The following is a 14047-nucleotide window of genomic DNA, read 5'->3' on the forward strand; positions in this document are numbered from 1 at the left end:
TATGAAGGATTAGGGAGGATCACAGTGAAGGATTGAGGAGGATTATGAAGGATTGAGGAGGATTATGAAGGATTAGGGAGGATCACAGTGAAGGATTGGGCAGGATTACGGTGAAGGATTAGGGAGGACCACAGTGAAGGATTGAGGAGTATTAGGGAGGATCACAGTGAAGGATTGAGGAGGATTGTGAAGGATTAGGGAGGATCACAGTGAAGGATTAGGGAGGATCACAGTGAAGGATTAGGGAGGATCACAGTGAAGGATTAGGGAGGATCACAGTGAAGAATTAGGGAGGATCACAGTGAAGGATTAGGGAGGATCACAGTGAAGGATTAGGGAGGATCACAGTGAAGGATTGGGGAGGATCACGGGGAAGGATTAGGGAGGATCACAGTGAAGGATTAAGGAGGATTATGAAGGATTAGGGAGGATCACAGTGAAGGAATGAGGGGGGGATTAATGAGGATCACAGTGAAGGATTGAGGAGGATTAAGGAGGATCACAATGAAGGATTGAGGAGGATTATGAAGGATTGAGGAGGATTATGAAGGATTAGGGAGGATCACAGTAAAGGATTAGGGAGGATCACAGTGAAGAATTAGGGAGGATCACAGTGAAGGATTGGGGAGGATCACAGTGAAGGATTGAAGAAGATTATAAAGGATTAGGGAGGATCACAGTGAAGGATTGAGGAGGATTATGAAGGATTAGGGAGGATCACAGTGAAGGATTGAGGAGGAATATGAAGGATTAGGGAGGATCACAGTGAAGGATTAGGGAGGATCACAGTGAAGGGTTGAGGAGGATTATGAAGGATTAGGGAGGATCACAGTGAAGGATTAGGGAGGATCACAGTGAAGGATTAGAGAGGATCACAGTGAAGGATTGAGGAGGATTATGAAGGATTAGTGAGGATCACAGTGAAGGATTAGGGAGGATCACAGTGAAGGATTAGGGAGGATCACAGTGAAGGATTAGGGAGGATCACAGTGAAGGATTAGGGAGGATCACAGTGAAGGATTAGGGAGGATCACAGTGAAGGATTAGGGAGGATCACAGTGAAGGATTGAGGAGGATTATGAAGGATTAGGGAGGATCACAGTGAAGGATTAGGGAGGATCACAGTGAAGGATTAGGGAGGATCACAGTGAAGGATTGGGGAGGATCACGGGGAAGGATTAGGGAGGATCACAGTGAAGGATTAAGGAGGATTATGAAGGATTAGGGAGGATCACAGTGAAGGAATGAGGGGGGGGATTAATGAGGATCACAGTGAAGGATTGAGGAGGATTAAGGAGGATCACAATGAAGGATTGAGGAGGATTATGAAGGATTGAGGAGGATTATGAAGGATTAGGGAGGATCACAGTAAAGGATTAGGGAGGATCACAGTGAAGAATTAGGGAGGATCACAGTGAAGGATTGGGGAGGATCACAGTGAAGGATTGAAGAAGATTATAAAGGATTAGGGAGGATCACAGTGAAGGATTGAGGAGGAATAAGAAGGATTAGGGAGGATCACAGTGAAGGATTGAGGAGGAATATGAAGGATTAGGGAGGATCACAGTGAAGGATTAGGGAGGATCACAGTGAAGGGTTGAGGAGGATTATGAAGGATTAGGGAGGATCACAGTGAAGGATTAGGGAGGATCACAGTGAAGGATTAGGGAGGATCACAGTGAAGGATTAGGGAGGATCACAGTGAAGGATTGGGGAGGATCACGGGGAAGGATTAGGGAGGATCACAGTGAAGGATTAAGGAGGATTATGAAGGATTAGGGAGGATCACAGTGAAGGAATGAGGGGGGGATTAATGAGGATCACAGTGAAGGATTGAGGAGGATTAAGGAGGATCACAATGAAGGATTGAGGAGGATTATGAAGGATTGAGGAGGATTATGAAGGATTAGGGAGGATCACAGTAAAGGATTAGGGAGGATCACAGTGAAGAATTAGGGAGGATCACAGTGAAGGATTGGGGAGGATCACAGTGAAGGATTGAAGAAGATTATAAAGGATTAGGGAGGATCACAGTGAAGGATTGAGGAGGATTATGAAGGATTAGGGAGGATCACAGTGAAGGATTGAGGAGGAATATGAAGGATTAGGGAGGATCACAGTGAAGGATTAGGGAGGATCACAGTGAAGGGTTGAGGAGGATTATGAAGGATTAGGGAGGATCACAGTGAAGGATTGAGGGGGATTATGAAGGATTAGGGAGGATCACAGTGAAGGATTAGGGAGGATCACAGTGAAGGATTGAGGAGGATTATGAAGGATTAGGGAGGATCACAGTGAAGGATTGAGGATGATTATGAAGGATTAGGGAGGATCACAGTGAAGGATTAAGGAGGATTATGAAGGATTAGGGAGTATCACAGTGAAGGATTGAGGAGGATTATGAAGGATTAAGGAGGATTAGGGAGGATCACAGTGAAGGATTAAGGAGGATTATGAAGGATTAGGGAGTATCACAGTGAAGGATTGAGGAGGATTATGAAGGATTAAGGAGGATTAGGGAGGATCACAGTGAAGGATTGGGCAGGATTACGGTGAAGGATTAGGGAGGACCACAGTGAAGGATTGAGGAGGATTAGGGAGGATCACAGTGAAGGATTAGGGAGGATCACAGTGAAGGATTGAGGAGGATTGTAAAGGATTAGGGAGGATCACAGTGAAGGATTAGGGAGGATCACAGTGAAGGATTAGGGAGGATCACAGTAAAGAATTAGGGAGGATCACAGTGAAGGATTGGGGAGGATCACAGTGAAGGATTGAAGAAGATTATAAAGGATTAGGGAGGATCACAGTGAAGGATTGAGGAGGATTATGAAGGATTAGGGAGGATCACAGTGAAGGATTGAGGAGGATTGTAAAGGATTAGGGAGGATCACAGTAAAGGATTAGGGAGGATCACAGTAAAGGATTAGGGAGGATCACAGTGAAGGATTGGGGAGGATCACAGTGAAGGATTGGGGAGGATCACAGTGAAGGATTGAAGAAGATTATAAAGGATTAGGGAGGATCACAGTGAAGGATTGAGGAGGATTATGAAGGATTAGGGAGGATCACAGTGAAGGATTGAGGAGGAATATGAAGGATTAGGGAGGATCACAGTGAAGGATTGAGGAGGAATATGAAGGATTAGGGCGGATCACAGTGAAGGATTAGGGAGGATCACAGTGAAGGGTTGAGGAGGATTATGAAGGATTAGGGAGGATCACAGTGAAGGATTGAGGGGGATTATGAAGGATTAGGAAGGATCACATTGAAGGATTGAGGAGGATTATGAAGGATTAGGGAGTATCACAGTGAAGGATTGAGGAGGATTATGAAGGATTAAGGAGGATTAGGGAGGATCATAGTGAAGGATTGGGCAGGATTACGGTGAAGGATTAGGGAGGACCACAGTAAAGGATTGAGGAGGATTAGGGAGGATCACAGTGAAGTATTAGGGAGGATCACAGTGAAGGATTAGGGAGGATCACAGTGAAGGATTAGGGAGGATCACAGTGAAGGATTAGGGAGGATCACAGTGAAGGATTAGGGAGGATCACAGTGAAGGATTAGGGAGGATCACAGTAAAGGATTAGGGAGGATCACAGTAAAGGATTAGGGAGGATCACAGTGAAGGATTAGGGAGGATCACAGTGAAGTATTAGGGAGGATCACAGTGAAGGATTGGGGAGTATCACGGGGAAGGATTAGGGAGGATCACAGTGAAGGATTGAGGAGGATTAATGAGGATCACAGTGAAGGATTGAGGAGGATTAAGGAGGATCACAGTGAAGGATTGAGGAGGATTATGAAGGATTGAGGAGGATTATGAAGGATTGAGGAGGATTATGAAGGATTGAGGAGGATTATGAAGGATTAGGGAGGATCACAGTGAAGGATTAGGGAGGATCACAGTAAAGGATTAGGGAGGATCACAGTGAAGGATTAGGGAGGATCACAGTGAAGGATTGGGGAGGATCACAGTGAAGGATTGAAGAAGATTATAAAGGATTAGGGAGGATCACAGTGAAGGATTGAGGAGGATTATGAAGGATTAGGGAGGATCACAGTGAAGGATGAGGAGGAATATGAAGGATTAGGGAGGATCACAGTGAAGGATTAGGGAGGATCACAGTGAAGGGTTGAGGAGGATTATGAAGGATTAGGGAGGATCACAGTGAAGGATTGAGGGGGATTATGAAGGATTAATGAGGATCACAGTGAAGGATTGAGGAGGATTAAGGAGGATCACAGTGAAGGATTGAGGAGGATTATGAAGGATTGAGGAGGATTATGAAGGATTGAGGAGGATTATGAAGGATTAGGGAGGATCACAGTGAAGGATTAGGGAGGATCACAGTAAAGGATTAGGGAGGATCACAGTAAAGGATTAGGGAGGATCACAGTGAAGGATTAGGGAGGATCACAGTGAAGGATTGGGGAGGATCACAGTGAAGGATTGAAGAAGATTATAAAGGATTAGGGAGGAACACAGTGAAGGATTGAGGAGGATTTTGAAGGATTAGGGAGGATCACAGTGAAGGATGAGGAGGAATATGAAGGATTAGGGAGGATCACAGTGAAGGATTAGGGAGGATCACAGTGAAGGGTTGAGGAGGATTATGAAGGATTAGGGAGGATCACAGTGAAGGATTGAGGGGGATTATGAAGGATTAGGGAGGATCACAGTGAAGGATTAGGGAGGATCACAGTGAAGGATGAGGAGGATTATGAAGGATTAGGGAGGATCACAGTGAAGGATTGAGGGGGATTATGAAGGATTAGGGAGGATCACAGTGAAGGATTAGGGAGGATCACAGTGAAGGATTAGGGAGGATCACAGTGAAGGATTAGGGAGGATCACAGTGAAGGATTTGGGAGGATCACAGTGAAGGATTAGGGAGGATTACGATGAAAGATTAAGGAGGATTATGAAGGATTAGGGAGAATCACAGTGAAGGATTAGGGAGGCTCACAGTGAAGGACTGGGGAGGATTAGGAAGGGTTACAGTGTTGGGAGGATTAGGGAGGATTACGATGAAGGACTGGGGAGGATTAGGAAGGGTTACAGTGTTGGGAGGATTACGATGAAGGACTGGGGAGGACCACAGTGAAGGATGAGGTTAGACTCTCTTGGTTACCGTCAGGTCTGCTACGTTGATGGCGTCTCTGAGGGTTTGGAAAACGAGCTCTAGGTGTTTCAGGTGTCCTTGTTGGTACAGAGTTTGGAGCGCGCATAGAAGCTGACTTCTCATTGGCTGTCCAGCCTGGAGAAATGCGTGCAGGAGGCGGGGCTGAAACTCTGAATATTGTGCCTGCCACAAGGACCGAGAAATGCATATAAATAGTGGGAAAACCCAGCTCACCCGCTTTAAGGATCCAAGCAATTCACCCTTGGTGCACGGAAATATAGGTAAGACCTCAATAGTTGTAAATATGACAGCAGTTCCAGCACCTGCAATCTCTGAGTGATGGTTTCTTTATTTCCAGTAGTGGATAATACAACATCAATGGCACAAATCTTCACCTATCCAGTTACAGTCAACGCGTTTCGAACAAATAAATGTTCTTCCTCATGACTGGCGTGCTACCTGCACTGCGCCACTTCCTTATGAACGCTGTGATTCACCATCCCCCGATTGCTGGTGTAGATGATGGAGCGGGTGATTGTAGAACGGCCGTCTGTTTTTACTTCTAATACAGAAGAGTCTAGTACATATTAAAAAAACACGATGTGGTTCTGCTTGGATTAGGTAAATATCTTCACACTGTGTCAACGTATGTTCATTCCCTGTGTTCAGATACTGAACCAGAGAAAAAACGCAGTGTCTGAACCTGGATCTACTGCAAATCAACATCGTGTATCATGTGTACACGTTCAGATAAAAACCAACACATGAATGCATGGCTCCAACTTATACAGGTTCTTAATATACAGAATTCTTTCCTTAGATTTAGACCTGTAGGGTGTCTGGTGTTTAGCCCTAAAATCCAGAAGGCTTCTCTTTGTAGGGTTACACCTTTTTAAACCCCGTTCTATTGCATAAGCAGAAAAGGTGTGCAGCCTTCTATTGTGGGAGGCAATAAAATGTTTGGCGGCATTTGAAATATTCCCATATGCGCTATTTGCGATATAGTTCAAATGCTCCAATAATCTGGATTTAAATTTCCGAATTGTACAGCCCACATACAGGAGTCTGCACTCCGCACACTCCATCACACAAACCACTCCGGGGGAGTAACAATTAATATACGACCTGGTAGGAAAATGGTTGTTGTCAGCAGAGTCGCGGAAAGTCTTCCGCGGGACGACATAACCGCAGGTTCTGCACGGATCGCTGCCGCATCGTGTGAATCCAGGGTATTTCAGACAGGTCTGATTTAGGTGAGGAGGTGAAAAGAGAGGGAGACGGGGAAGTCGTAAGAGACGGAGGTGAAAAGAGAGGGAGACGGGGAAGTCGTAAGAGACGGAGGTGAAAAGAGAGGGAGACGGGGAAGTCGTAAGAGACGGGGGTGAAAAGAGAGGGAGACGGGGAAGTCGTAAGAGACGGGGGTGAAAAGAGAGGGAGACGGGGAAGTCGTAAGAGACGGGGGTGAAAAGAGAGGGAGACGGGGAAGTCGTAAGAGACGGGGGTGAAAAGAGAGGGAGACGGGGAAGTCGTAAGAGACGGGGGTGAAAAGAGAGGGAGACGGGGAAGTCGTAAGAGACGGGGGTGAAAAGAGAGGGAGACGGGGAAGTCGTAAGAGACGGGGGTGAAAAGAGAGGGAGACGGGGAAGTCGTAAGAGACGGGGGTGAAAAGAGAGGGAGACGGGGAAGTCGTAAGAGACGGAGGTGAAAAGAGAGAGAGACGGGGAAGTCGTAAGAGACGGAGGTGAAAAGAGAGGGAGACGGGGAAGTCGTAAGAGACGGGGGTGAAAAGAGAGGGAGACGGGGAAGTCGTAAGAGACGGGGTTGAAAAGAGAGGGAGACAGGGAAGTCGTAAGAGACGGAGGTGAAAAGAGAGGGAGACGGGGAAGTCGTAAGAGACGGAGGTGAAAAGAGAGGGAGACGGGGAAGTCGTAAGAGACAGAGGTGAAAAGAGAGGGAGACGGGGAAGTCGCAAGAGACGGGGGTGAAAAGAGAGGGAGACGGGGAAGTCGTAAGAGACGGAGGTGAAAAGAGAGGGAGACGGGGAAGTCGTAAGAGACGGGGGTGAAAAGAGAGGGAGACGGGGAAGTCGTAAGAGACGGAGGTGAAAAGAGAGAGAGACGGGGAAGTCGTAAGAGACGGAGGTGAAAAGAGAGGGAGACGGGGAAGTCGTAAGAGACGGGGGTGAAAAGAGAGGGAGACGGGGAAGTCGTAAGAGACGGGGGTGAAAAGAGAGGGAGACGGGGAAGTCGTAAGAGACGGGGGTGAAAAGAGAGGGAGACGGGGAAGTCGTAAGAGACGGAGGTGAAAAGAGAGGGAGACGGGGAAGTCGTAAGAGACGGGGGTGAAAAGAGAGGGAGACGGGGAAGTCGTAAGAGACGGAGGTGAAAAGAGAGGGAGACGGGGAAGTCGTAAGAGACGGAGGTGAAAAGAGAGGGAGACGGGGAAGTCGTAAGAGATGGAGGTGAAAAGAGAGGGAGACGGGGAAGTCGTAAGAGATGGGGGTGAAAAGAGAGGGAGACGGGGAAGTCGTAAGAGACGGGGGTGAAAAGAGAGGGAGACGGGGAAGTCGTAAGAGACGGGGGTGAAAAGAGAGGGAGACGGGGAAGTCGCAAGAGACGGAGGTGAAAAGAGAGGGAGACGGGGAAGTCGTAAGAGACGGAGGTGAAAAGAGAGGGAGACGGGGAAGTCGCAAGAGACGGAGGTGAAAAGAGAGGGAGACGGGGAAGTCGTAAGAGACGGGGGTGAAAAGAGAGGGAGACGGGGAAGTCGTAAGAGACGGAGGTGAAAAGAGAGGGAGACGGGGAAGTCGTAAGAGACGGAGGTGAAAAGAGAGGGAGACGGGGAAGTCGTAAGAGACGGAGGTGAAAAGAGAGGGAGACAGGGAAGTCGCAAGAGACGGAGGTGAAAAGAGAGGGAGACGGGGAAGTTGCAAGAGACGGTGGGCGTTCTTGAGACCACCCTGTGTCCAGCCCTCAACAGTTTATATAACATTTGATCCTCCAACAACAAAGAAATGCCCTTTGAGATAGATTCGTGGATCTGATGGAACAGATTACTGTCTGTAAGAACCAGAGTTGGCAGTTGTTTGTTTTTAGATCTGTTCTTGGATAGATTATTTCCGAATCACAGATCCCTACGTACTTTCCTCTGTGCTATTCCCTGTGCCCGCTGAATCATCCACATCGGGTAACACCTGGATAAAAGACGTGCAGTGATGACTTTGCCCTCACTTTGAAACAATGTATCATCACTGCAATTACGTCTTGCGGGAATACATTCGCCAACAGGTATGGCCTTTATCGTATGTATAGGGTGGTGGCTGTCTGCCCTGAGAATTGTGCTACCCGTTGTTGGCTTGCGGTATGTTTTGGTTTGAACCACTTCACCCTTTATGCCTGTTAAGGTTAGGTCCAGGAAGTCCATAGTAACGCACCGTGTGAACACACAAAGCGGAGACCATACGGGTTGTCATTAAGAGAGACTTGAAATGAGGGTTCGGCAGATACATCGCCAGCCCAGACCATGAGCAGGTCGTCGATGTACCGACCATACCCCTCAATGTCCTCCAAATGAGGACTGTCTGCTCTGAAGATATAGCGCTCACAGATTGGATTCTGGTACAGACGGCCGTTCTACCTACAATCACCCGCTCCATCATCTACACCAGCAATCGGGGGATGGTGAATCACAGCGTTCATAAGGAAGTGGCGCAGTGCAGGCAGCACGCCAGTCATGAGGAAGAACATTTATTTGTTCGAAACGCGTTGACTGTAACTGGATAGGTGAAGATTTGTGCCATTGATGTTGTATTATCCACTACTGGAAATAAAGAAACCATCACTCAGAGATTGCAGGTGCTGGAACTGCCATCTACGAGAAATGCATATATCACATGTACCGCACACACATCACACTGCACACGTATACCACATGTACTACACACACCTATCACATGTACCGCACACACATCACACTGCACACGTATACCACATGTACTACACACACCTATCACATGTACCGCACACACATCACACTGCACACGTATACCACATGTACTACACACACCTATCACATGTACCGCACACACATCACACTGCACACATATACCACATGTACTACACACACCTATCACATGTACCGCACACACATCACACTGCACACATATCCCATACACTGCACACACCTATCCCATACACTGCACACACCTATCCCATACACTGCACACACCTATCCCATACACTGCACACACCTATCCCATACACTGCACACACCTATCCCATACACTGCACACACCTATCCCATACACTGCACACACCTATCCCATACACTGCACACACCTATCCCATACAATGCAAACATTTATCCCATACACTGCATACACCTATCACATATACTGCACACACATCACACTGCACACATATCACATACATATATCACACACTGCACACACTTATCCCATACACTGCACACACCTATCCCATACACTGCACACACCTATCCCATACACTGCACACACCTATCACATACACTGCACACACTATCCCATACACTACACACACTGCACACACCTATCCCATACACTGCACACACCTATCACATACACTGCACACACCTATCCCATACACTGCACACACCTATCCCATACACTGCACACACCTATCACATACACTGCACACACATCACATTGCACACACATCACACTGCACACATATCACATACATATCCCATACACTGCACACACCTATCCCATACACTACACACACCTATCCCATACACTGCACACACTATCCCATACACTGCACACACCTATCCCATACACTGCACACACCTATCCCATGCACTGCACACACCTATCCCATGCACTGCACACACCTATCCCATACGCTGCCCACACCTATCCCATACACTGCACACACCTATCCCATACGCTGCACACACCTATCCCATACACTGCACACACCTATCCCATACACTGCACACACCTATCCCATACACTGCACACACCTATCCCATACACTGCACACACCTATCCCATACACTGCACATACTTCATGCATATATCAGGGCTCCGCCGTCTGTGCGCAGGATGTACAGTGCAGTTACAGGATGTCTCATTACAGATGGAGCTCAGTCACCTCGGCTTCAGGGAGAACCAGGGAGAACCAGCTCTGATCCTGGAACTGCAGGATGAATGGTGGGATCTGTGGGCCCTCCGGGCTCCTCACACGCAGCTCGTCTTTCTGGGAGGATGCTGAAGAAGCAGCAGGCGGCCTGTCTACAACGTCTGCCGGGGGAGGCAGTCGAGGAGGTGATGGAGGAAGCTGCATCGGGATGGCGGGCTCCTGGAAAACAGAAAATCTGATGAGTAAATGATGGTGGTAATCCAGGAGCAAGATCCTTACCGCTCCGCTGCCAGAGAGCGATGACCACAAACCTGCATGGTGCTCCGCGGACTTAGCTTCCTGCTGATATTACCTGTCCTATGGCCTCTCTCCTCCGGCGGGCCTCTCCGGCCTCTCTCCTCAGACGGGCCTCTCTCCTCAGGCGGGACTCTCCGGCCTCTCTCCTCAGGTGGGCCTCTCCGGCCTCTCTCCTCCGGCGGGCCTCTCTCCTCCGGCAGGCCTCTCCGGCCTCTCTCCTCCGGCGGGCCTCTCTCCTCCGGCAGGCCTCTCCGGCCTCTCTCCTCCGGCGGGCCTCTCTCCTCCGGCGGGCCTATCCGGCCTCTCTCCTCCGGCGGGCCTCTCTCCTCCGGCGGGCCTCTCCGCCCTCTCTCCTCCGGCGGGCCTCTCTCCTCCGGCGGGCCTCTCTGCCCTCTCTCCTCCGGCGGGCCTCTCTCCTCCGGCGGGCCTATCCGGCCTCTCTCCTCCGGCGGGCCTTTCTCCTCTGGCGGGCCTATCCGGCCTCTCTCCTCCGGCGGGCCTCTGGGCCTATCCGGCCTCTCTCCTCTGGCGGGTCTCTCTCCTCCGGCGGGCCTATCCAGCCTCTCTCCTCCGGCGGGCCTCTCCGGCCTCTCTCCTCCGGTGGGCCTCTCTCCTCCGGCGGGCCTCTCCGGCCTCTCTCCTTCGGCGGGGCCTCTCCGGCCGTCTCTCCTCCGGTGGGCCTCTCTCCTCCGGCGGGCCTCTCCGGCCTCTCTCCTCCGGCGGGCCTCTCTCCTCCGGCGGGCCTATCTGGCCTCTCTCCTCCGGCGGGCCTCTCCGGCCTCTCTCCTCTGGCGGGCCTCTCTCCTCCGGCGGGCATCTCCGGCCTCTCTCCTCCAGCGGGCCTCTCTCCTCCAGGCGGGACTCTCCCCCGGCCTCTCTCCTCCGCGGGACCTCTCTCGCCCTCTCCTCACTCAGCGGGACTCTCTCCTCCAGCAGGCCTATCCGGCCTCTCTCCTCGGAGGGACTCTCCGGCCTCTCTCCTCCGGCGGGACTCTCCGGGCTCTCTTCCTGATCCACCGGAGCTACAGCAGCCATCTTGTTTGCGCACATGATGGGGGAAGGGTTTATTTATTGCACCAGTTTGTGGTACAAAAATAATAAATTGCAAAATCTGGCTCACACTCCCATTACTGCGGACTAATATGTGACTCTGTAGGAAACTCTTGGCACCGCCCCCTCATGGTTAGCTCCACCCACTTTTCAGAAAATGACTTAAAGGGGTTGTCACTTCAGCAAGTGGCATTTATCATGTAGACGCAGTTATTACCGGGCCCTTACTAATGTGCTGTGATTCTCCATGTTGCCTCCTTGGCTGGCTGGATTCATTTTCCCACCACATTATACACTGCTCGTTTCCATGGTTACTACACCGAGTGCTGTTCGCATCTTTTGGGTCCGCATCTAAGCCGCAAAAACTGCAGCTCGGATGCGGACCACAACAACGTGAGCGCGAGGCCTTGATAGTTTTTTCATCAAAGGTGTGTGAGTTGTTGCTGTTATGTAGTTAAGGCTGCCGTGCAGCCTGTATTTGTGGGAGGGGCAGAGGCCACGCCCCTTGGCTATATTAACCCCCACGCAGGTCAGGGGACGGGACGTGCGGCCAGGTACCTGGTACTTCCGGTTCACGTCTGGTTCCTGCACGTCCCGCTCTTTTCGTCTCGGTCGGGTGAGTATTAGCTGCGGCGGCTCGTCTGGTGCTTTCGGTCAGGTAAGCAGGGGTATCCGATGCTGGGGGCAGCAGCGTGGGGACCGCACGGCTCGTCGGGTCCTCACCCGGGGGGGGGGGGGGGGCAGCGCTCGGCTGGCCGTGATCTGACCGATATATATATTGCATATATCCATAGCATACACAGACTCCCGATGCGTTCCACGGTGGAACGCATCGGCATGTACAAATTCCGCCCACCTCCCGGAGCTCCACTACTTTTCCCCGATGCATCGGCATTCATAGATCGCTTTAATCATTAGGAAGCCTTCCATATCACCAACCTTTCCCTGCGCTCCACCGTGGGGCACACAGGGGGAACCCCATATACTAGTCACCCTGTGCTCCACTATGGAAGGCATACCACGCCCACTCCCGGTTCCTTGACTGCTTTTTTTTTTTTTTCTCACATGTATTCAATGAAAGTGTAACATAAAAAGGTCAGAATTAAGCTTTGGGCGGGCACGTTGCGGGGATGCCGTGGCCGGGCGGCGCGGGCTTGTTGTGCGGGCGGGCGTTGCGGGAGCAGCCGCGTGTGCCGGTTGCTAGGCACGCTGCGGCTCCGCCCCTGGTAACGCTCGCACCGTATTGGGAGTCCCCCCACTAGGCTGTGCAAGTACCGACTGGCAGAGGTAACCTAAGCGGTTACACATATGAGGTAACCACAGCCATATATTAGTCGCTCGGCCTTCTAGCCGCTGTGGTGTCCAAATTGGTTAACACCTTCTGTGCCAGAATCCCTTGTGCGGGAAGCAGTTCATGAAGTCTTCTAGATAACAAGGGTGGGGGAGGAGAACACAGAGCACGTTGCTGGTCATCATTGGGGAACATTCTGTTGTTCCCACTCACTGTTCCAGTCTCGCTTCAATTGTGGCCAAATATGTGACGTTTGCATGCCTACTTGGCAGTCCTGGGCTCGCACGGTATTGGTAACCCCGCCGCCGGCCGGGGGGGTCTGCAGTCGCACGTACAGAGGCGCAGGTACACCAGCACGGGCACATTCCTAGGCTCGGGGCTGGTTTCATGGGAGCTGTCACCCATTTACCCGGTTCCCAGTGTTCCACAGATGTGTATTATGGTTATAGGTGCTCTACATTACTGAACACAACCTCTTTCAAATCTAAGGGGGCATGATATCGTGTCGGGGATTTTAGCTTATTCACGTGCACATTCGCTCAAACGTATGCCACTGTCTACCTACATACCACATAGATCTGCTATTAGTTCCCATAGGGTAATGTTGGGCAGTCAAGACACAGTTAATATTCAGTATACTTCCTAAACACCACATTAGTTGAATTGGCGGGTCGGAGAAATGACACACGTCGGGGGAACCTAGACATGAATTCATGGTGGCACGGTTCTCACTCGGATCATGTGCTTACATTCACGGTACAATCAAAATACTGGACTTTCCCTTTAAGTGTCAGGATGCGGTGTTTTAACAATATACATAAACTAGTGTCCCTAGGACTGATTCACACCTGTTAATCCTGCACCTACCTCTATTCCTAAAACTTAACCTTTATTGTTATACTTTTTAGAATGCTAATTTCTAGCCACACATTTAAAATTCCAGTACATCCCAGCCATTCGTATATGTCTGCTTCCTATTAGGGATCTCCTAACTAAATATACTGGTCCAGGACAGTTCACACTGGTGCCTTTCTGGCTGCGCGCTGCCAGTAATAATCTAGGCACTGTGTTACTTCCTGTTATACTGGCTGCATCGATGTGCTGTATTAAAACTAAAGCTCCTCACTGCCCCCCTACATTCACGGTAGGATCGGACT

At 50.1% G+C, this 14047-nt stretch overlaps 1 protein-coding gene across 1 annotated transcript in view; it reads right to left on the reverse strand.

Annotated features, from left to right (window-relative positions):
• Nucleotides 1-14047, reverse strand: part of WDR97 (WD repeat domain 97) — a 197163-nt gene that overhangs the window by 48562 nt on the left and 134554 nt on the right. The window contains exons 14-15 of the mRNA XM_040432345.1: nucleotides 10265-10471; nucleotides 5139-5312 (exon numbers count right to left, since the gene is read on the reverse strand). Of these exons, the coding sequence (XP_040288279.1) occupies nucleotides 5139-5312; nucleotides 10265-10471 (381 nt within the window). The remainder of the gene's footprint in view (nucleotides 1-5138; nucleotides 5313-10264; nucleotides 10472-14047) is intronic.

Source organism: Bufo bufo, chromosome 5, assembly GCF_905171765.1.
Source record: "Bufo bufo chromosome 5, aBufBuf1.1, whole genome shotgun sequence".
Lineage (NCBI taxonomy): Eukaryota > Metazoa > Chordata > Amphibia > Anura > Bufonidae > Bufo > Bufo bufo.